This window comes from Oryctolagus cuniculus, chromosome 7, assembly GCF_051225735.1.
Source record: "Oryctolagus cuniculus isolate XC-2025 breed Fujian yellow rabbit chromosome 7, ASM5122573v1, whole genome shotgun sequence".
Lineage (NCBI taxonomy): Eukaryota > Metazoa > Chordata > Mammalia > Lagomorpha > Leporidae > Oryctolagus > Oryctolagus cuniculus.
This window is the reverse complement of record NC_142873.1, coordinates 130,493,285-130,516,385: the sequence shown is the minus strand read 5'-3', so window position 1 is coordinate 130,516,385 and position 23,101 is coordinate 130,493,285. Positions and strand designations below refer to the sequence as shown.

General features: G+C 53.6%; 1 protein-coding gene and 3 long non-coding RNA genes across 14 annotated transcripts in view; 2 read left to right on the top strand and 2 right to left on the bottom strand.

Moving 5' to 3' along the window:
* Nucleotides 1-549: 549 nt before the first annotated feature.
* On the bottom strand, nucleotides 550-17,860 carry LOC103350201 (uncharacterized). 10 transcript variants are annotated; one of them, XR_011390176.2, is made up of 8 exons: nucleotides 17,678-17,860; nucleotides 10,841-11,146; nucleotides 5,778-5,848; nucleotides 3,705-3,811; nucleotides 2,792-2,890; nucleotides 1,514-1,652; nucleotides 1,227-1,277; nucleotides 550-972 (listed from the first exon to the last, which is right to left on the bottom strand). It is a non-coding gene; the product is annotated as an uncharacterized LOC103350201 (long non-coding RNA). The 10 variants fall into 10 exon arrangements; XR_016237391.1 differs by lacking the exon at nucleotides 10,841-11,146 and having other exon boundaries at nucleotides 3,705-3,808; nucleotides 17,678-17,767; XR_016237390.1 differs by lacking the exons at nucleotides 550-972; nucleotides 1,227-1,277 and having other exon boundaries at nucleotides 1,516-1,652; nucleotides 2,792-2,887.
* LOC149125738 (uncharacterized) lies at nucleotides 10,123-11,439 on the top strand. Its single transcript, XR_016237393.1, has 2 exons — nucleotides 10,123-10,267; nucleotides 10,864-11,439. It is a non-coding gene; the product is annotated as an uncharacterized LOC149125738 (long non-coding RNA).
* Nucleotides 17,814-23,101, top strand: part of TIE1 (tyrosine kinase with immunoglobulin like and EGF like domains 1) — an 18,315-nt gene continuing 13,027 nt past the window's right edge. For both annotated transcript variants that reach the window (XR_011390175.2, XM_008265418.5), the window contains exons 1-6: nucleotides 17,814-17,921; nucleotides 18,119-18,274; nucleotides 20,917-21,234; nucleotides 21,348-21,458; nucleotides 22,571-22,726; nucleotides 22,869-23,000. Coding sequence is in view for 1 of the 2 variants with exons in the window: in XM_008265418.5 (XP_008263640.5) it covers nucleotides 18,217-18,274; nucleotides 20,917-21,234; nucleotides 21,348-21,458; nucleotides 22,571-22,726; nucleotides 22,869-23,000 (775 nt within the window). In the remaining variant the exon portion in view is untranslated. The remainder of the gene's footprint in view (nucleotides 17,922-18,118; nucleotides 18,275-20,916; nucleotides 21,235-21,347; nucleotides 21,459-22,570; nucleotides 22,727-22,868; nucleotides 23,001-23,101) is intronic.
* On the bottom strand, nucleotides 19,441-21,119 carry LOC127493467 (uncharacterized). Its single transcript, XR_007923665.3, has 3 exons — nucleotides 20,984-21,119; nucleotides 20,443-20,572; nucleotides 19,441-19,891 (listed from the first exon to the last, which is right to left on the bottom strand). It is a non-coding gene; the product is annotated as an uncharacterized LOC127493467 (long non-coding RNA).

Genomic DNA, 23,101 nt, shown 5'->3' with positions numbered 1-23,101 from the left:
AGGAGCCACGCCAGGGCCTGTCAGTGAAGGAGGTGGGAGGAGCCATGTCAGCAGCCTGTCAGTGAGGGTGCAGTGGGAGGAGTCACGTCAGGAGCCTGTCAATGGGGGGGCAGTGGGAGGAACCATATCAGGAGCCTGTCAGTGTGGGAGGTGGGAGGAACCACGCCAGGGGCCTGTCAGTGAGGAGCGATGGGAGGAGCTACGCCAGGCACCTGTCGGTGAAGGAGGTGGGAGGAGCCATGCCAGGGGCCTGTCAGTTACCTGGTGGAGGCAATGGGGGGGTGTCATTTCCTTGCCCCCTCCTGTGACACCTTCCAGTTAAAGGGGTTCCTGGGTGGTCTGTGAGGAATGGCCCAGAGGGCCCGGGGAGACACAAGGTGACCAATGGGAGGCTGGTGCAATCATCCAGGGAGAAGAGCCAGGAGGCCGCGGGAAGAACGGCTGTGATTCTAGACGGATTTTAAAGTGGAGGCTGTCATGGTTTCCTGACTGGGTGTCAAGTTTAAGAAAAAGAAGGCAGTCAAGAATAACTCCTAAGCAACTGGAAGGTTGGAGCTGTCATTTTTCAAAGATGTATTTATTTGAAAGGCAGAGTTACAGAGAGAGAGAGAATCTCCATCCGCTGGTTCACTTCCCACATGCACAACAGCAAGGTCTGGGCCAGGCCCAGGCCAGGAGCCTGGAGCTCCATCCGGGCCTCCCACGTGGGCGCAGGGGCCCCCGGTACTTGGGGCATCATCCGCTGCCCTCTCAGGTGCACTAGCAGGGGGCTGGATCGGCAGCGCGCAGCCGGCACTCCAGCAGGGCTGATATGGGATGCCGGTGTCGCGCCTGCTGGGCCACAGCGCCAGCCCCAGAGCTGTCACTTTCTGAAGTGGGGGAACTCTGGGACCCACAGACAGGGACAGGAGTCAGGACTCAGCTAGCGGCCATTGAGACACGCACCCAGAGGCACCCTCAGCAGTCATTAGCCTGCGGCGGGAAGGGAGGCCAGAACTGCAAACTCCGCTGGTGAGACCCCCATGGAGGAGCAGAGAGCAAGCGGGGGGTGGGAGGGCATGGAGTGTGCCGCGGTGAGGTCAGGGAGGGGCAGAAATGCCAGAAAGGAGACGCAGGCGTGGCCAGCATGGGGAGAGGCGCCCCACCCAGGAAGAATGGTTTCACGGGCAAGGGCTTGGTCAGCTGCGTCAAATGTTGTAGATAGGTCAACTAAGATAGGGACTGACCTTTGAAATCGGCAGAGGAGGTCACGAGCGACCTTGGCAAGGACAGTTTCACTGGGGAACAAATATATGTAGTCTAAATAATATAAGATAATAGAAAAATAAATAATATATATTTGAGACCAAATGCCCAACTATAGCCTGCCTGACTACGAGAGCAGAGGAGAGAGGACCCGGAGACCACTGCTCCGAGGAATTTTGTTTGGAAAGAATCAGAGACCTGAGGAGGCAGACTCTGGAGCGCGGTGTGGGACAGCGAGGTTGTAGGAGTCGTTGGGCCGTGCGGTTACCTGGTCAGAATAATCCAGGAGCCAGGTGGGCATGCTGCACCCTGGTTAAGTCTTCCCTTGGTATGGTGTCCCATGTTGGGGTGCCTGGTTCGAGTTCCAGCTGCTCCGTTTCCAATCCAGCTTCCTGCTACTGTGCTCCCTGAGGGTAGCATAGCAGATGGTGGCTCAAGTACACGAGTCCCTGTCACTGCATTGGAGACCTTGACCGAGTTCTGGACCCCGGCTTGAGCCTGGCCGAGCCCTAGCGGTTGTGGACATTTGGGGAGTGAACTAGTGGATGGGACACCTCTCTCTTTCTGTCTCTCTGCCTTTCTTTTTTTTTTTTTTTTTTTTTTTTTTTTTTTTTAATCTACAGGAGAGACAGGAAGTTGAGGATACAGAAGGAGGAGAGGGAGGATTGGAAAGTATGCAGTCCCGGAGGACTCCCAAGGGCGGGGTCACGTGTGTGGGAGGGGGCTGGCCTTGGACAGGAGCAGGAGAGTCCCTCTGAGTCACAGGAGGAAGGCAGCCTACAGGGCAAATACAGGAGGCCTGTGATCTTCCGATGGCTTCCAGTTTTCCAGAGAAATGGGAGGCAGTGTCCTCAGCTGAGAGGGAAGGGCGGGGAGCAGGTGCTGCCATTCGAGAGAGAAGAGAAGGTGTGAATCCATCAGCCAGGGCACAGGGGAGAGTAGGGGCCCGAGCGACAGGCTCGCCGGGCAGCACTGATCACCCCTGGGGGTGAACGGACAAGGTCAGTGAGTTGGGTGCAGTGATTTTTGCTTCCAGTCACTCCAAGTGCAGGGGGGGAGGAGATGGAGAGGGATTTAACTAGGGCTGGAATTTGCCAAGCAAATGTTCTGAAGCAAGAAGGGAGCTGAGCCGTAGGCAAGGGAGTCATTGCAGTGATGGGCCACAGAGTGGGGTGGGGAACCCAGGAAAGGGGATACGCATTTCAGGCTCGATGGCTGGGGTACTAGGGAAGGGTCATGGGAAAGGTGGAGGGTGGTGGGCAGACGGTGGCAAACAGGTTACCCAGGGGATCAGGGTCTTGATGAAGATCAGTCCTAGGGAAGGAACCACAGCACGATCCGGGGTGGGACCTACAGGCCGGTGGCGGTTTTGCCTTGTCTGGAGCAGGTGAGTAACTCAACCTTCTGCAGCCGAGGTCTAAGGATAACACTGTTAATGCTCCGCTGATAAACGGCAGAGCTAGGATTCAAACCCAGGCTCCGACTCTAGTTCTAGCACCTTCACGCTCCTATTGCAGCCACTTCGCTCTGCTCCTGTGAGTCATACCGTCAAGGTGTTCAACTCCTCACAGTCATCGGGAGTGACAGGCAGCAAGCACTTCCTTGCCAAGAATCGCTTCTGTATCCCAAGGACACTCCAGGGCTGCTACCAGAAAAACAGGGAATGGAGGCTGAGCAAGCGAAAGCATTAGGCAACCTCATCCCACCCACACCAGCTCCCTGCTCCCGGAAGATGCAGCCCTCCGTGCGATGGACGGACAGGACTTCCAACCCAGAGGCCTTGCAATGGTTGCAGCTGCGGGCAAATGCATGTCACAAAAAGGCTCCCGGCTGGCACCGACAGATGCGCAGTCACTATTTGCTGGGTGGATGCAAGGCTAGAATTCCAGGGGGCGCACTTGCTCCTTCCAAGTTCCCAGATGGTGTAACCCTTTCCTGTCTGTGTGGGGACTTGTGTTCCGTTTTGAGCAGGTGCCCCTTGTGAACAGGGGGAGGACACCTTCTTCCGCAAAGCCTCGAGAGGGAGGCTGCCCATCTGTGGCTTCTGGTCACTTCCGTCCTCCAGAGAGGACTCAGTCTTTCCTTGGGATGTAGAAGTGCCCTTAGGAGAACTACACACTCCTCCTCCTCCTCCTCCTCCTCCTCCTCCTCCTCCTCCACCTCCATGCAACCTCACCTCCCCTGGAGGCTGGCCCTTCCCCACTCCTCAATTGCCAGGCAGACTCCAGCATTTAGAGTCCCCAACGTCCCACTGAGGCCTGGAAACTACGGCCAATCACACAAGGGCATCCAGCTCAGCAAAGGATGTATCCACAGCGGGGTTTCCTAGGAAACCTGAGACGAGGGACCGGTTTTGAGATTGTAGCTTCTAGGGGCTCCTCACTTCCCCAAGGGAGCCAAGCCTATCGTGGTTGCGGTGTTGCACAAAGCCCTGGGGAAGCGTGTACAGAGTCTCTTACCTCCCCCTGAAACTCCAGTATAATCACCTCCTGCAGTTCCACATCAGAGCCAACACTGAGGCTCAGAACGGTTCTTCCCAGGCCACCAGCTCCACTTGCCTCGGCTGCTGGGTAAAGAGAATTAGCACACACGCACCGTCTGTGGCCTTCCCGTGGTTCATTATCTCCGGGGTAGCCGGGGATAGGAGGGACTGCCACACCCTGTCCATGCCAGCAGCCAGAGGTGGTAGACCCGCTGGAAAGAGCTACCCACCATGTGGCTCTGAGGACCTGGCACAGTAGAGCTGGTCACATTCTTGTTTCTCATGGAGGCCCGTGCAGAAGGAGAACAGAGACAGGCTGGTGCCCACCTATGCCCCCAGGGATTGGAGCTGTGCCCTTGTAGAAATTCTCTGGGGGCCGGTGTCACTTGAGCCTGGGTGTGACATCTCTCCCCAGGGAGCGGGAAGCACACACCGACCTTGTTCCAGTTGCACACTTGCACGCAAGTTGGCTGGGGGAGGGGAGGGGGCAGGGTGGTGCTGGCAAAGCAGGAATGTGCCCTCAGGGGCAAAGGGTTAAGAAAAGGGTGGAGTTGGGACACTGCCTTCAACCTTTCTTTGTATCATCCCTGTGCCAACCACCAAATAACCCCTGAACAATGCTGAGTGCTAATGGACTTGGGTTGTCACAGCCTCTTACCCTCAAGCCGGCACTGAAAGCAACAGGGAACAGCCAGAGCAACCTCCTGGCCTGCAGTGCAGCTTTCCCTCATAAAATGGGCTTTGTATGCTAAGCAGGCTGTGTTTGAGGCAGGAGGACAGTGAGTCACTTGTGATTCGGCTGTCCAGTGTGCTATTGGCTGGAGGATCAGAGTGACCTGGTGTCACTTAAAGGCAGGACACTCTTCAAATCCCGGCCTGGTTGCCTTTGCCTTTTAAAGGGCCCCACTCCATCAAAACACAGCAGAGTTGAGCTCATTGTTTTCCCAGAATAAAATCTCTAATGCTTTCTAAGTACACAAGGACTGGGTTTCTTGCATCATTTTCCAAGACTGTAGGGAATGACGTGTGTGGGTGGCAGGCTCCTCCCCGTGTGTGCTGACAGGGACTTAAAGAAAAAAGATTTATTTATCTGAAAAGCAGAGAGACTCAGAGATAGAGAGGGAGATGGATCAATCTTCCATCTGCTGGTTCACCCCTGAAGTAATCGCTACAGGCGGGGTTGGGCTGCTGGAAACCAGGAGCCAGGAACACCATCTTGATCTCCGACATGGGTAGCAGAGACCTAAGCACTTGGGTCATTTTCCACTGCCTTCCCAGACGCATTAGCAGGGAGCTGGACCAGAAACAGAGCAACTGGGACTTGAACAAATGCGCGGATGTGGAATGCTGATGTTTCGGGCAGCAGCCACAATGCCAGCCCCTGGCAGGAACTTTAGCCAGCTCTCCGTTTGGGCAGCACAGCCTAAGAGACCCGGTGCAGTTAAGCTTTCTGCTGTGGTTCAAAATGGCGTCAAAGCTGAGCTCCACAAGGTAGCAAAGCAAAATGATGACGTGACAACGAAAACCGTCTCAGAAGTCTGCCAGTCTGCGAGGTATAGCCGACACCTTTTTGGCACCTGCAAATGTTCATTAACTGTTAACCATTGTCACTGAGGTTTGTTCCTGTTCTAGTGTACGGCTCTGTTTGCATTACTGGGTAAATTTCATTCTCACCAAGGTCAATAACAGTTTGTTATGCTTCAGGGAAGTCCTGAACTTCAAGCTGCCTGCACCTTGTGTGTGTGTGTGTGTGTGTGTGTGTGTTGGGGTGGGAGGGGTGAGGGTAGATTTCAGCTTTGGGCCTCACAAGACTCCTTGGGGCCAAATGGCCTTTGTCAGGCAGTTTGTATAAAAGGGACTTCATCCAAAGCCTCTGCTGAGTTAACTGGGCCTTCCACTAAATAAGGCCTTGTTTCCTAGAGGTTTTCTCTTCTCCACAAGGAAGCTAACACACAGGATTCCAGGTAATCCACAGCCCTCACCACAGCTTGACACAAACACCTGGCACCTCTCCCCAGCCCAGCGGGAAAACACACTCAGGCACACTCACTTGCTGACCTCCAGCGTGGTGTTCCAATAGGCTTTTCTCACAAACAGGGCCTCTCCCTTCAGAAACAGCTCCTGGAACAAAGGCAGAGATTATTTCTGAATTGACAACATGGCTTAGTTGCTGCTGACAGTGACCAATATCATCGACTATTAACCTAAAAAACAAATTACTCTTTTCTTATTTAGCAGGAAAGATACTTTACCTTTCTTTGCTGATGAACATGAGGAATGATTTATCATTCTTAGACGTCAGGAAAACATAGAACTTAGGAATCCGGTTAACGTGTTGCTTATTTTAAGCAAAAGAAAGCTTCTTAGTGTTGTGTGGGCAACATTTATTTTATTATTAAAAAGTAAGTTTGACAGACAACAGAGACAGTTAAGGCACTTACGGAATATACAAAGGCACTAGCCTTTGGGGCTGCACGTAGCAAAGAAATATCTTAAATACTTCTGAAAATATTTTAGAAGCCAAGACACAAGGGCATGCTTTAGGAGAACATAGGAATGTAATTTGGAGGGAAAAAAAGGCATATTGGAACTACCCATTTCCTTTAAAATCACTGCACAAAACAAAGCAGCATTCAACTTCACATTCTGACCTTACACAGTTTATATACAATAGCTTGACTTAAATCCAAGAAGCAAAGACAGGGCTCTCACTCTGCTTATTCTGAAAAATAATTACAAGGGACACCCAGGTAATCTACCCTAGTCTGGCAGGTTCACTTGAGAGGCATTTGTTGTGTAGAAGAGAACAGACTGGACACTTTTTTTTTTTTTCTTTTTGACAGGGAGATTTAGACAGTGAGAGAAAGACAAAGAGAAAGGTCTTCCTTCCGTTGGTTCACCCCCCAAATGGCTGCTACGGCCGGCGCTGTGCTGATCCAAAGCCAGGAGCCAGGTGCTTCCTCCTGGTCTCCCATGCGGGTGTAGGGCCCAAGCATTTGGGCCATCCTCACAGACTGAACACTTTAAGGGGTGTCCTTGATGTCAATTTGAGGAGGGGGCCAACTTGGAGAGAGTCACCCACTTCCTCCAAACACAGTCTCTGCTGGTTCAGCCTTGAATTTCACCAGTTTTGTGTGTGCATAACAACTTAACAATTTCACCCAGATGGTTCTCAATTGTACCACCATTTCTGCAAGACTATAGACCTTGTCTACGAAGAAAATTAAATGGAGGGCTGGACATTTGGTCCAGAATTAAAAAAGAAGCTTGGGATGCCTGCATCCATGTCAGAGTGCCTGGATTTGAGCCCTGGTTCTGCTTCTGATCCAGCTTCCTGCTAACACACACCCTGCGAGGCAGCACATGATGGACCCAAGTACTTGCCACTCATGTGGGAGACCTGGATTGAGGTCCACGCTCCTGACTTGGGGCCTGATCAAGCCCTGGTTGCTGTAGAAATTTGGAGGGTGAACCAAGAGATTGAAGATCTCTCTCTGTCTCCTGCCTTTAAATAAAATACAAATAAATAAATACAAACTTTAAAAGGAAAATGTATTTATGAATTTGACAAATCTTTCTCAGTTGTCACCCATGGAATGTATGCCAAGATGCGTTGCATAGGAGTGTGCTTCTTTCTCCCCGTAGTCTTGCCAAGGCAGGGTACTATAGAACTCATGAATTTTTGCCAAATTGGTAGATGAAAATGGTAGTTAAGGAGAGTTTTATTCTGTATTATTCTTTTTTAAAGATTTGTTTTATTTGAAAAGTAGAGTGATAGAGAGAGAGGGAGAGACAGAGAAAGAGATCTTCCACCCACTGACTCACTCCCAAATGGCAGCAATGGCTGCGGCCGGACCAGCACAAAACCAGAGCCTGGAACTCCATCTGGGTCTCCCACACAAATGGCAGGGGCCTGAGTACTTAGACCACCTTCTACTGCTTTCCCAGGGGCATTAGCAGGGAGCTGGATAGGAAGTGGAGCAGCCGGTACTCCAATTGTCACTGTGATATGGGATGTTGGCATTGTAAGTGGCAGCTTAACCCACAGCGCCACAACGCCGGTCCCTATTCTATATTATTCTTACTGTAAAGAGATTGAGCTTGTTTTCTTATTTTAGAAAGCCATTTGTGGACCAGCGCAGCGGCTCAATAGGCTAATCCTCCGCCTGCGGCTCCAGCACCCCGGGGTTCTAGTCCCGGTCGGGGCACCAGATTCTGTCCCAGTTGCTCCTCTTCCTGTCCAGCTCTCTGCTGTGGCCCGAGAGGGCAGTGGAGGATGGCCCAAGTCCTTGGGCCCTGCACCCGCATGGGAGACCAGGAGAAGCACCTGGCTCCTGGCTTCAGATCAGCGCAGTGCGCCAGCCGCAGCGTGCCAGCTGCAGCGGCCATTGGGGGGGGTGAACCAACGGAAAAAGAAGACCTTTCTCTCTCTCTCTCTCTCTCCCTGTACACTCTGCCTGTCAAAAAAAAAAAAAAAAAGCCATTTGTATTTACCTTTCTATAGACTTTTCACAGTCATGAAATTTTGTGTTAATCTTTTTTATTGTCATTAATTTACATATTGAACTTTAAGTAATTTTATTGATTTCTAATTTACTAACATAATCTGTATTATAAGTTACAAATATTTTTAGCATTTACCTCCTGTTTTTGCCTGTTCTATTTTTAATTTATAGTAAATTTTATTCATATTTTCTTTTAAGATCTGTGCAATTTGTTTAAAAGATTTATTTTATTTGAAAGGCAGAGTTACAGAGAGAGTAGGAGAGAGAGAGAGATATCTTCCATCTGCTGGTTCACTCCCCAGATGGCTGCAACGGCCAAGGCTAGGCCAGGCCAAGCCAGGAGCCAGATCCTTCATCCAGTTCTCCCATGTGGGTGCAGGGACCCAAGCACTTGGGCCATGCTCCGTTACTTTCCCAGGTGCATTAGCAGAGAGCTGGATCAGAAGTGGAGCAGCTGGGACTCAAACCAGCATCCATATAGAATGCCGGCACTGCAGGCAGCAGCTTAACCTGCGGTGCCACAGCACAGGCCCCAAGATCTGTGAATTTTGAGTTTTATTTAGAAAAACCCAATCCAAGTTATAATGGAATTCACCTATGCGTTCTTCTCTCGTGGACTTTATTTATTTTGGACTTATTTGTTTGAAAGAGTGGGAGAGACAGATAAAGAAAGCTTCCATCCGCTGCTTCACTTCCCAAATGGCTACAAGAGCCATGTCTGTGCTAGGCCGAAGCCAGGAGCCAGGAACTCCAACCGGGTCTCCCACATGGGTGGCAGGGACCCAAGGACTTGGGCCTTCCTCTGCTGCTTTCCCAGGCCATAAGCAGGGAGCTGGCAGAGCAGTGAGGACTCCGATGTGAGAGGCAGCACTACCATACAGGAGGCGGCAATGCAGGCAGCGTGTCACAATGCCGGCCTGTGGCTTTCTTTTTTGATGTTTAAATATTTGACTCACTTGGAGTTCATCTTGATAAGTGATATAAAATAGAATTCCAGGGCCAGCACCGTGACACAGTGGGTTAAAGCTCCAGCCTGCAGCACCACCATCCCAAATGGGTGCTCCATTTCCAATCCAGCTCCCTGCCAATGGCCTGGGAAATCAGCAGAGAATGGCCCTAGTGCTGGGCCTCTGCACCCACGTGGGAGACCCACAAGAAGCTCCTTGCTCCTGGCTTTGGATCAGCGCAGCTCTGGTGGTTACGGCCATTTGAGGAGTGAACCAGTGGATGCAAGACCTCTCTGTCTCTCCCTCTCTGGATCTGTAACTCTGCCTCTCAAATAAATAAATCAAGCTTTCAAAAATAATAAATCAATCTTTCAAAAAACTTTATAATTAAAAATTTTAAAAATAAAACAGAGACCCAGCTTACTTTTTTAGGTAGTCACCAGGGGTTGTAACACCATTTATTAAAATGTGCCGCTTTTCTCTTTTTTGACCTGGTGAATTCCTGCATGCATTTGGGTTCCTTTTTAACATTTTCTCTTCTATTCAATGGGTCTGTGGATTTGTGTGCCAGTACCACGTGGGTCTAATTATTGAGATTTGAGATGTGTCTCGTGCGCTAGCGAATATCGCCACGAAATAAACCACCCTGTAATTTAATCATTTAAACAACAATTGCTTTATTATATCTCACAGTCTATGTGAGTCAGGAATTTGGGCGGTCTTGGCCGGGTGGCTCTGGCTTCTTCACAGCCGGCGTCCTCTGACGTTCTGGTCAGACAGGCAGAGAGAGACCAGAGCGGCGTCGGAGGGGCGCAGGGAGGCGCTGCAGCCGCGGGGGCACCCCGCACCGCTTGCTAGGGAGCCCCCTAGACAGCCTCGCGTGGTGTCTGCGCATGCGCTGGCGTGGACTTCCTCACAGCATGGCGGTCTCGGGGACGTCAGACCGTCAGACCGGTTGCACTGCAGACGGCAGTCCCGTTTCCGGTTCAGGTGTCTCCGTGAACAGAGCAGGAAGAAGCTGCCTCGTCTGTTCTGAGCTCGCCTTGCAAGACACGCGACATGATCTCTCTGCATTCTCTGGATTACAAGTGAGTCATGCCGTGGAAATCCAAGGCGAGGAGCCAGGGGCCCGCCTCGCCATGGGCAGTCAGGTTGTGGGAGCCACTGCTGCGGCCAGCTTGGGAAAATACAGCCTGCCACCTCTTCCTTTCTGATGTCTTTGTTGATCTCCTGGTTCAGTTTCCCTGGCTCTAGCACCAGCGGTACTGGCTGTTCCTTCAATCAGCCTTTTTGGAAACCTGATACTTTATTTGCTTATTTATTTAAAAGTCTGAGTTGGGGGGGGGGGGGAGATCTTCCATCCACCAGTTCATCCCCCAAATGGCTGCAATGGCCAGGGCTGGGCTGGGCCAAAGCCAGGAGCCTGGAACTCCATCCAGGTCTGCCGTATAGGTGGCAGTGGCCTGAGCACTTGGGACATCTTTGACTGTTTTCTCAGGTGCATTAGCAGGGAGCTGGATTGGAAATGGCACAGCCAGTACTTGAACAGGGCACATATGGGATGCCAGCATCGCAGGTGGTGGTTTAATCTACTGAGCCACAACACTGGCCCCCTGAAAACGTACATTTTATAAATTTTTTTAAAATTCATCTCCCATTACCTTTTTTCTTTTTCGTTTTGAAGGTGGACAAAGAGAAAGACAGAGATCTCCCATCTGCTGGTGCACTCCCAAATGCCAGAAACATCCAGGGCTGAGTTAGGCCGATGCCAGCAGCCAGGAACTCCATCCAGGTCTCACACGGGGGTGGCAGAGGCCCACGCACTTGAGTCATCACCGCTGCCTCTCAGGGCGCACGTCAGCAGGAAGCTGGGGTTGGGAGAAGAGCTGCGACCTGAGAGCAGGCGTTCTGATTCGGTTTGTGGGCATCCCAGCCAGCAGCTGAACCAGTAGGCCAAACGCCCATCACTGAAAATAAGATTTTAGAAAAATCAAACGATAAGGATAATGTTGTCTGTATCTGGTGGGGGAAAAGGGGTAGTTATAGATAAAAGACACTGCCCTGATCCATGTGGTAATGGATTACAGTTGGTGACATCCTATGATGTCACATTTAGCTTAATATAAATACAAATAATTGCATATAGAAGTATTTGTCACCTTGGGTATATACTTGAGTTTGTGTAACACACTTGTTTCCTTGCTGTGCCAGCTGAGGGAGCCTGGAAGCAATGATTCACTAGTAAAATGAGCATACTTGATGCCCAGACTTGTTTTTTCAATAGAAACTTCAGTTTATTTGAAAGGTAGAGAGACACTGAAAGAGACATAGAGATCTGCCGTCCATTGGTTCACTTTCCAAATGGCCAATGGCCGCATCAGCTAGGGCTGGGCCAGGCTGATGCCAGGAGCTCAGAATTCCATCCAGGTGCCTCATGTGGGTGGCAGGGACTCAAATACTTGATCCATCTCCTGCTGCCTCCCAGAGAGCACCTTAGCAGGAAGGTGCATTGGAAGCAGAGCGCTCCAGTATGGGATGTGGGCATCTCAAGCTGTTTCTTTTTCTTTTTTTAGAGATTTCTTTATTTGAAATGCAGAATTACAGAGACAGAAAGGAGACTGATCTTCAATCCGCGGGTTCACTCCCCAGACGGCTGCAATGGATAGGGCTGGCCCTGACTGAAGCCAGGAGCCAGGAGCTTCATCTGGGTTCCCACGTGCGTGCAACAGTCTAAGGACTTGGGCCATCTCCTACTGCTTTTCTAGGCCTAATTAGCAGGGAGCTGGATTGGAAATGGAGCAGCCGGGACTCAAACTGATGCCCATTTGGGATGCTGACACTGCAGTCCGTGGCTTAACTCATTGCGCCACAGCACAAGCCTCTCAAGCTGTTTCTTAATTGCTGCACCAAATGCCTGTCCCACCAGACTTTTTTTTTTTTTTTTTTTTTTTTTTTTTGACAGGCAGAGTTAGACAGTGAGAGAGAGAAAGGTCTTACTTTTCCGTTGGTTCACCCCCCAATGGCCGCTACGGCCGGTGTGCTGCGCCAATCCGAAGCCAGGAGCCAGGTGCTTCCTCCTGGTCTCCCATGCGGTGCAGGGCCCAAGCACTTGGGCCATCCTCCACTACCCTCCCGGGCCACAGCAGAGAGCTGGCCCAGAAGAGGAGCAACCAGGACAGAATCCGGCGTCCCAACCAGAACTAGAACCCAGGGTGCCAGCGCCGCAGGCACTAGGATTAGCCTAGTGAGACGCGGCGCCGGGCTCTGTCCCACCAGATCTGGGTTTCTGATACATTCCTCAAGTAACGAAAACCGAAGTTCCTTGTGGAAATTGCTGCTACTGGGACTGAGGCAGGAAATACACCAGATGGGGACTGATGTGGTAGATCAGATAAAGTCTGTTGCCAGTGACACCAGCATCCCATGTGAGCATGTTTCAGCTGCTCTGCTCCTGATCCAGTTCCCTGCCGATGCACCTGAGAACAGCGGTGGAAGATGGCCCAAGTGTTTGGGCCCCTGCACCCACGTGGGAGATCTGGAAGAAGCTCCTGGCTCCTGGCGTTGGACTGCCCAGCTCCAGCCATTGTGGCTATTTAGGGAATGAACCGGCAGATAGACGGTTCTCTCTCTCTTTCTATCCCCCCCCCCCCATTAACTCTGTCTTTCAAACAAAAAAATATTTTTTAAAAAGTATAAAGTCTGGGGCCGGCGCTGTGGCATAGCAGGTTAAGCCACCGCCTGCAGTGCCAGCATCCCATATAGGCACCCGTTCAAGTCCCAGCTGCTCCACTTCCAATCCAGCTCTCCGCTATGGCCTAGGAAAGCAGTGGAAGATAGCCCAGGTCCTTGGGCTCCTGCACTTGTGTGGGAGACCCAGAAGAAGCTCCTGGCTCCTGGCTTCGGATTGGTGCAGCTCCGGCTGTTGCAGCCAATTGGGGAGTGAACCAGCAGATGGAAGACCTCTCTCTCTCTTTCTCTCTGCCTCTCCTCTCTCTGTGTAACTCTGACTTTCAAATAAATAAATAAATCTTCTTTTTAAAAAGTATAAAGTCTACCTTATTTTTAAAATTTTTTAAAGATTTATTTATTATTTGAAAGAGTTACAGAGAGAGAGGAGAGGCAGAGAGAGAGAGAGAGAGAGAGAGAGAGAGAGAGAGAGGTCTTCCATCCTCTGGTTCATTCCCCAATTGGCCATAATGGCTGGAGCTGTGCCAATCTGAAGACAGGAGCCAGGAGTTTCTTCAGGTCTCCCATGTAGGGGCAGGGGTCCAAGGACTTGGGCCATCTTCCACTGCTTTCCCAGGCCATAGCAGAGAGCTGGATTGGAAGTGGAGCCGCTGGGACTAGAACCAGTGCCCATATGGGATGCCGGTGCTGCAGGCGGTGGCTTTATCCACTACACCACAGCATGGGCCCCATCTTCTTTATTTTTTTAAGAAGCACTAGTTCCTCTGGCTCAGGAGGACGAGATTTGCCACAGTTTATGGGCTGTGTCCTGGGTGTTGCCAGCCACTGCCCCAGTTCCCATTGTCCCATTGGCTCGGGAAAGAAGAAGCCCAGCTGGCACTGCCAGCCCCAGCCTGACTCTACACCATCCTTCAGGTGAAAGGTCACACAGTCCCTGACCTAAACCTGGGTTGAGAGAATGGGATGTTTTCCCCAGAACCTCCACTATCTAAGTGGGCCTTGGTCAGCCAGTCCTCATCCCTCCAGCCTGAGCTCCCACCCAGCCTTCTGTCCATTACCCAACCTGGTCCACTGTCCCTACTTCCCCTGCACCTAGCCCCCTCCCCTGTCCAGTTTCCAAATGGAAGGTTGGGGGCAGGGACGTAGAGAAAAGCAGTCCCAGCCCCAAAGAAGCAAGCATAGAACAGAACCCCCATGGTCTGGGACTGGCCAAACCCCTTGGGGTCAAGGAGGACACACCCTGGGAACACCTGGTGCCACCAACCACCCCAACACCCACGCTAATCTAGAGGCGCTGTGTCATTCCCATCAGCAGCCCAAAACTCCTGAGAGCACTCTGTAGGAAAGACAATACTGAGGCTGCCCACAGGACCTGATGGTCGTCACAGTGTGTAGGTGGCACACACATCAGGACGGCCTGTGGTGGGACTACCCAGTGCACAGTCCCTTCACCATGTGCTTTAGGTGCCTGAGTCTGTGCAAAGCCATGTGTGTTCTGGATGGCAAAGACAGACAGGAGCGCACTTGTCTTGTAGATGGCCCCCGTGGACACCTGCTGGGCTGCCTCGTCTCTGGACAGCATTGTGTCCTTGCCTCGTACCCTGCCAAAATGAGGGTTGTCCTTCGGACAAGAGCCTTGAGGCTTCAAGTCCTCAGATTTGTGCCATGAAAACCATCTCCCGTTGCTCAGGCCACACATGCCAGAGCCTGAGGTCCTTCCCACCTTCGCTCCACAGTAGATGGCACAGCACCTGGCACACAGGAGGCACTGGGTGGACACAAGCCTGCGTGGCGGGGCTCCTGCGAAGCTACAGGCCTGTCCTCACTTTGGTTTCACTCACCTGGCCCTGAAGAAGGACTTCTCCAAACAAGGCAGCCCCAAATCTACAGGTTGGCTATGAGAAACATCCCAAATGTTCAGTATCACTTGAAACAGGTGACACCACCAAATAAACACAGACCCATGGGTTTTGGCTTCCATAAACACAAGTCCTCTTTTAGCTTTTATGGGCACAACATATATTTATATTTTATATTTTATATATTCTCCCACACAAGTGCAGGGGCCCAAGGACCTTCTACCGCTTTCCTAGGCCATAGCAGAGAGCTGGATTGGAAGCGGAGCAGCCGGGACTTGAACCCGTGCTTATATGGGATGCCGGCACTGCAGATGATGGCTTAACCCACTACACCACAGCACCGGCCCCAGACTTTATACTTTATACATATATATATATATATATATATATATATATATAACTAATTTCATTGGCTTTTCTTTCTAGGTCCAACTGTAGACTACTTACCCCATTACTACTTCTAAATGAAAGTCAGGGGCCAGCGCAATGGCGTAGCAGGTAAAACTGCCACCTGCAGTGCTGGCATCCCATATGGGCACCGGTTCGAGACCCGGCTGCTCCACTTCCAATCTAGCTCTCTGCTATGGCCTGGGAAAGTAGTGGAAGATGGCCCAAGTCCTTGGGCCCCTGCACCCACCTGGGAGACCCAGAAGAAGCTCCTGGCTTCTGGCTTTGAGTCGGTGCATCTTCAGCCATTGTGGCCAATTGGGGAGTGAACCTGCAGATGGAAGACCTCTCTCTCTCTGCCTCTCCTTCTCGCTGTGTATAACTCTGACTTTCAAAGAAAATAAATGAATCTTTAAAAATAAATAAATAAATAAATAAATAAATAAATGAAGGTCACTAAAATGGAGCATTTGGAAACTAAAATTGGCATGGTGAGTTTACCAAAAGCTCCTGCTCCAGGGTTCCACCAGGGGCCTGGCTGTCTGGGAACCCTGATAGCCAGCACAGGTCCATGTATCCACAGCTGGAATTGCCACTATTTGGGGAAGGTGGTTTTTTTCTCTTCTAAAATTTACTTTATTGATTTGAAAGGCAGAGTTACAGAAAGAGAAGGAGACAGAGAGAGAGAAGTCTTCCATCCTCTGATTTGCTCCTCAAATGGCCACAATGGCCAGGGCTGGGCCAGGCTGAAGCCAGGAGCCAGAAGCTTCATCTAGGTCTCCCACGAGGGTTCAGGGGCCCAAGGACTTGGCTATCTTCCATAGGGAATGTGGTTTTGTTAGCAGTGACTTATCAGCCTGCTGGGTTGTGCATGCGCTATTCTTGCTTTCTTGTGTTATTATTTATGAATTACCTTTAGTTTAGCTCTATTTTGATCAGTGTGGTTTGCTTTGGGTTGGGGGTTAACCTTACAATGTGTAGAACTGCATGTTTGCTTAACACTGTCTTTGGTCTATAATTTCCCATGACCGAGACTTCCAAGATGTTTATTTTTTGATTTCAGGATTCCTATTGTAACAGCAGATGTATGCACAACCCACTCAAAATTTGTGCAGTGATATTTGAACAGGTTGTTTATAAATTGAGGCCATTTCATTTACTTACAGCATCATTTCAACAGATGTAAAAATATTTTCACACTTAGAAGACATTGTTGTATAATACAGATTCTTGTATGCAAACTGTGCACTGTTTGCCTTCTATTTAGCTACCGACCATGAAGGGCGTTGTTTCCCAGCTGAAAGTTGGCAAGAGCAGAGGGGCCCAGGGTCTTTGCACCTGCCAGAGTCAGAGGCCCAAACCTCTCCATTCAGAGCAACCACGTGTCAGTATCTGCGTTATTTTCAGGAAGTACAGACACTACCCAAGGGCCCTCCATACACCTGCGAAACAACAGCAGGCTCACCAGTTTTCCCAGAAACAAAGGACAGTTCCACAGACGTGCCCTCTGCCCACCATCACCATCCTGCCACACAATCAGCCCGGGCCTTTTCCAACTCCACTCCTCGCAGGTTCAGCGATCTGGGCACCAAGACCAGCTGAAGCTTCAGGCATCAACCCCTCTCCCTGCTCCCACTCCCACTTCCACCCAGAACCTTGTCCAGAGAAAGCTCTTCCAGGCCTCAGACCTGGGAATGGGTACGTGTGTGTCCCTCAGGTGCTGGGGTGGACCTCTCTGGTCCTTTTTCTTGCCACTCCAGGAGTCAGAGCCTCCCCTGGGGCTTTTCAGGGACCTTCAGAAGAGTCTGGGACAGGAACCCAACTTCCCCTGGAAACTGAATTCGAGCCTGGTAGATACAAAAGAAAATTCAGCATCCACCTGTCCACCAGCAATGCACTCTGGGAAGATGCAGACACCTAGACCCAAGTTATGCAATCTGGCACCAGGCTTCCCCCCAACCCCAGCCCTTCCATCCCAGGCCAGGGGGCACCTGATAGCTCCTCCCCCTATTCTCTGCAGGGGCTTCCCCACCAGCATCCTGCAACCTGGGTCCTGTTCTACTCTGGGAACTGCTAGGGCCGGGAGAGGTGTTGTCTCAGGAGTGCAGCAGAGGTTCCCGGGGTTCCCGGGGCCTTAGGGGCTTTGCCAAGCCGCTGGGACATCTGCCGGGTGTCACCCAGGCATCACAGCCTTTCCAGAGTCAGTGCTTCTCCTGGGAGGACGCCAGCTGCCCCGGCACCCAGGGAGAGACTCGGTTCGCTGCACAACGCAAGACATCAGGCCAACAGTGTGCTGAGCCTCCGTGTAGTTTAAGCTGAGGTCCAGCCACACTGGGGACTCTCTCCCTGCGTTCCTCAGACCTGCTTAACATGGGGCCTAAGGAGCGACCAGCACCGAAAAACAAGAACCAGATCAGAAGTTCAAGTCCCAGGCTCACCATGACCTCAGGGTGCCAGCGAGAACCAGCGCAGGCCTGTTTTGCCATCTGGAGAGGCACACACGATACACCGAAAGGTTCTTGGTCGCCCTGAGCCCCGCAGAGATCCCCCGTGGCACACACGCACCCTGCTCTCTGGGGTCCCGGGTCCCTGCCGGTGTCCTGGGAGTGTACGTGCGGAGTCCTCTGGGCCACGGTGTGTGTACGCACAGGGAGGAGGGGAGACCCCAGAACAATGTCCTCCCCTCATCCCTCCTCAATAGGCGGAAGCCACAGGCTTCCTCCCTTTCCTGCCGCCCGCCTCCTGTGCGCCAGCCCGACGGAGGACTGACGGGAGAGGGAATGGCCAACATCAGCCCCACAGCCCCCAGGTCTGTCCTGAACCATAACCCTCCCATCCTCCACCCCCCCACCCCTGCCTCCAGTGGCCCCATTCCAGGCCACTCCCATCCCCAGCCTGGTGGGGGCCAGGCCGGAGGGTGACAGAGCCAGGCAGGGATAAGAACTTCCCACCCTTCTCTCCTGCTCTCCTCCCATCCAAGCCACCTCATTTCCTCTTCCTCCGCAGCACCCAGGCTCCCTGGACGGCACAGGCTGAGCACTCAGACGCGTAGTCCTGACCCCAGGCCTAGCTGCACCCGGCTGGCCTGGGTCAGCCTCCGGAGCATGGTCTGCCTGGGTCCCACTCCCCTGCTCGCCATCTTCTTGCTGACTTCTCACGTTGGTAAGTCTTGCCCTCGCACTCCCACCTCATTCCTGGGGCCCTGAGGCCCTGATTTGGCCCCCAGAAGCCCTATTGTATCCTAGAGACAGAAAGTGCAATGGTGGTTGCCATGGCTGGGGTGGGAGGAGTCTGGTTAATGGGTACAGCATTTCCATTTTGTAAGATGGAAAGGATTGTGCAAGGCAGGTGGTGGTGATGGTTGTACAGTACTGTGTACATGAGTTCAGGAGCACCGAGCGGTACACTTAAAACAATACATAGAACCGGGGAAAAGATAGCAACTCTCTCATGACTGCCATCACTTTGACTTGTTAGAAGGTGGAACGAGCACCAGGAAAACTCAGGCAGGAACTGGAATTCAGTGGGGGAGGGGAGCTGCCTTGACCCTGTGCGATCCTAGGACAGCCTGGGACTCTGCGAAGTTTCCAGTGGGTGCTCTTAGGATAGTGTGTTGGATTTGTTCAGTCATTCACTGGACACACACATACTGAGCTCCGAGGTCTTGGGCTAAGGACTGGGCCGTTCGTGTTAATGAGGTATTGTATGCAGAGGGCCCAGTACAGTGCCCACACTGGGTGCCCCACTTAGCGTTTCTGAGCAAGTGGCAGCCGGTTCCCTCCCTCTGCTCTCTGAGTGTTCAGAGTCCAGCGGGGGACCCTGGGCGTGGGATGGGAGCTGCACAGTCAGCACAGCTCCAGAGGCACACTGACCAAAGGGAGACGCCTGCTTGCTCTGCCCTGGGTAACCCACCTAAGGGGAGTCAGGAAAGCCCTCCTGGAGGGGTGCTCTTTGCTCCAAGCGCAAGAACTAGCAATGCAAGCCTCAGAGGCATGGAGGTGCATGGCAGAGCAGAAGGAGGGGGCAGAGTGTGAGCTGCAAGGGGTTCAGGCGCAGGCCCACGACCCTGCAGGCCCTGAGGAGCCATGGGAGGTCGCAGGCAAGAGTCACAAGGTCAGATGCGAGTCTTGGTGGGGTCACTTTGGAGCATGTGGCTGCTGGGATGGCCCTGGTGAGTAGGGATGGGGATGAAGTGCAGAAACTTTTAGGAAACAATTCACAGAATTCTGAGACTGGCTGGGACAGCCAGCACGGAAGTGTGGACTTTAGAAACAGAACATGCTGAGTCTTTAGAATCATACAGACCTAAGCGTGTGACCTTGGGCAAGTTGCTTAACTTCTCTGAGCCTTTATTCCCCTTCAATAAAATAGGGATAATAACACCCACCACCCAGGTCAGTCGGGAAGAGAAAATGAGAGGACATCAGGGAAGTGCTTAACTGACATCCAATAAACATTCATTATTACGACAGGGGGAGTCTGAGATGCCTGCGGGCTGGGCTCTGGGTGGCAGGTGCCATGCACTGAGTCAGGGTGCACTGGAGTAGGGCGGCTTTGGGAAAAGCTGATGGAAATACAGGTTTGAGCTGCAAGGCCGTCAGCTCAGTTTCTGACTCAGAGGTGATGGTCAAAGCCAGGGGTGGATGAGCTTGTGAGACAATCCAGGTGCCTCCACCTCCCCAGAGGTGTGAGGAGCCGACGGAAAACAGGTGCCCATCCCCAGGAGGCATCAGGAAGGGCTGGCTTCACTTATTCAGCATGGCTCTCTGAGCCTATTAACTGATAAACCGAATGGCATTTAAATCAATTAATTACTTCATCATTAACCGGCAGGAACAAAGGGGGAGGGGCTGGGAGGGCCTGGCTCCCTACAGTCTAGACTCGGCCCCACCAGGCCATGCCCGCTGGAGCTCAGAGCCTTGCATTCTGTGCCACTGCCAGGCCAAACCCAGACCATCCTCTCCCCACCAACCATAATAGCTTTCAGGCCCCTCCCCCCACCCCACCTAGAATGCCCCTACTCTGCCCTGGGAGCTCCCCTCCCATTCCCTCATCCTGGCTCCCGCTCCAGCTTTGAAAGCCCTCCCTCAAGCTTTATCTCCCAGGAAGCACCCCATTCCCCACCCGCATGCTGGGTGGGGACCCCCTCTCTGTGCTCCCGCACAGGGCACCCTGCCTTTGCTGGCTATGTCCATGTCTGCCTCCCAACTTGGCAGTGAGCTCTTGGGAAGCGCAGGTCGCAGGTCGGGGCCCTCCCTGTTTCCTGGCCTGGCGCCAGGGGCTTCGCGTCGGCTCCACACCCGCCAGGCTGCAGCACCCAGGCCCCGCACCTTCGATGCAGCCAAGCATTGCTCAGTTTCTGCGGGACACCTCCGCTCTCCACAGCTCCTGACCCACGCTGGGCGAGTGGCTCGGCTGCACCTGCGCAGAGCAGCTTGAGGCACAAGTGGGGAAGGGGGCCTGCTGGGGAATGAAGGGAGGAAATACATAGCTCACTCCCGCGACAGCCAGCGGGCAGTAAAGGGAAGCCATCTGGCAGGGGAGGCGGGGCTCGAGGATTTGTGGTTTTGTTTTTGTTCTTTTAGGATGAAGAGACTCCAGGGCAAGGGGCCAGTGCTCAGGAAGGGGGGAGGGAGGATGGAAAAGCTGATACAGCCAAGTGGCCCTGGGGCCTGGGGGCAGGGCAGGAGCGGGGTAGGGGGGGAGGTTAGGGCTGGGGACCCTCTTCAGAGGGCGGAGGATCAGAGGGCTGGGACCGGGCGCTCCCGGGGGCTGCGATGGCGTCACTGGTGTCCCGGCCCCAGGCGCGGCGGTGGACCTGACGCTGCTGGCCAACCTGCGCCTCACCGACCCCCATCGTTTCTTCCTGACCTGCGTGTCCGGGGAGGCCGGGGCGGGCCAGGGCGCTGACGCCTGGGGCCCGCCCCTGCTTTTGGAGAAGGACGACCGCATCGTGCGCACCCTCCCGCCGGGGCAGCCGCTGCACCTGGCGCGCAACGGCTCGCACCAGGTCACGCTGCGCGGCTTCTCCAAGCCCTCGGACCTCGTGGGCGTATTCTCCTGCGTGGGCGGCGCCGGGGCGAGGCGCACGCGCGTTGTCTACGTGCACAACAGCCCGGGAGGTGAGGCTGACCTGGCTAGGGCCGGCGGGTCGGGGGGAGCCCCTGAGATCACGGTCCTGGCGGGAGGGCTGGGGTCGCCACCCTGGCCGCTGACCGCAGCCTCCACCCCACAGCCCACCTGCTCCCAGACAAGGTCACACACACAGTGAACCGAGGCGACACCGCTGTTCTCTCCGCACGTGTGCACAAGGAGAAGCAGACAGATGTGATCTGGAAGAGCAATGGTGAGAGACCTGTGGTTCTGACCTCCCGCACTGGGGGCGCCCTCAGGAGCCTCAGCCTTGGCCCCTTACACACCATCACTGTGGTGCATCTGTGACCCTCCTGGCCAACCTCTAATGTCCTTTCACCGCCCTGGAGCAGGTCCCACGCCACTCTGGGATCCTGGTCATCTCCAGCCCTTCTGTAGTATGTAGAGAACCAGGAGTCTGTGGCTGGCGCCCTCCTTCCCTGTCACCCCCAAATAAGCACTATGTTAAACCCGATCTCTCCCTCTCCCCTGGGAGTCAGCTGGCACCGTCACAGTCACATAGCCCCCTTGGCAGAGAGTTCCAGGCCCCATGGGAAAGAAAGAGACCTGGTGACAAAGTGCCCACCACTGGCAGGGGGAAGTTCAGCCTCTTAAACGGATGTGTCCAGGCCAGGTCCCAGGTGCAGGAAGCAGAGTATGCTGAGGCTGGGCCCACCTGTGCCAGCCCAGCCCCGGGCCTGCCCTCCACCCCGACCTCCTTAGGCCCTTTGGGCAATGCACATGAGGAAGCTATTTCCTTGTGTGGCTCCAAAGGCTCCTGCCTTGGTCCGCAGACCCACAAGCCCCTGGCCAACCCTGGCATCCCTGAGCTGCTGAGAGAGGCGTACCCGCCCCTTAGGTCAAGGGGTCCACCCCTAGAGCAGCGGATGTGTGGAAGACCGGAAGGCAGGATGTCCAGTGCTGAGCATTGAGACAAGAAGGGGTGGGAGGTGGGGACTGGACCCTCGCAGGGTGTGGGAGAGAGTAGACAGAACCTGGACTGAGCCCAAAAGAGTGGGAAGATGGAGAAGGCAGGCAGGGCTCCGAGGAGGGGCACAGCTGTGAGCACAGGCAGGAGCGTCTTCCCAGAAGAGAAGGAAGTCATTCCAGAATTGAGGGCTGCTGGGAGTCTGAGCAGGTGCGCAGCAGTGGGGCTAGGGCCTGCTGTGGCCAGGCTCGCGGAACTGTATGATGAACAGGTTTCCTTGCCCCAGGTCTGATGACTGTGCATGGGGCGCACTGATGTGACCTGGGCAGGGGAGAGCGGAGAGAGGTGGCAGCAGTGCATGTGTGGTGCTGAGGGCCCTGATCTGTTGGTGTCCCCAGGATCCTACTTCTATACCCTGGACTGGCAGGAGGCCCGGGAGGGGCGGTTCCTGCTGCAGCTCCCAGATGTGCAGCCCAGATCGAGCGGCATCTACAGTGCCACCTACCTGGAAGCCAGCCCCCTGGGCAGCGCCTTCTTTCGGCTCATTGTGCGGGGTGAGGAGCAGAGGACGGAAGTCCTGGGCAGTCGGGGAGTCCTGTGGGTCGCCCGGATACCCCATGTCCCCAGAGCTACCCCATTCTTCAGCAGCGGGGGGCAGATGGGAGAAGGGCAACTGCTGAGGACACTTTCTGCCAGGCTGTGGGGCTGGGCGCTGGGGGCCAGGCTGTGCCAAGGACTGCCCAGGCTGCCTGCATGGAGGGGTCTGCCATGACCATGACGGCGAGTGTGTGTGCCCTCCTGGATTCACTGGTACCCGCTGTGAGCAAGGTGAGGAGGCAGGGAGCTAGGACCCAGGCAGGAGAGGGTGCCTAACCTGGAAAAGACCCTGGAGCCAATGGGATGGAGCGCGGGGCTGAGGGACCAACTCA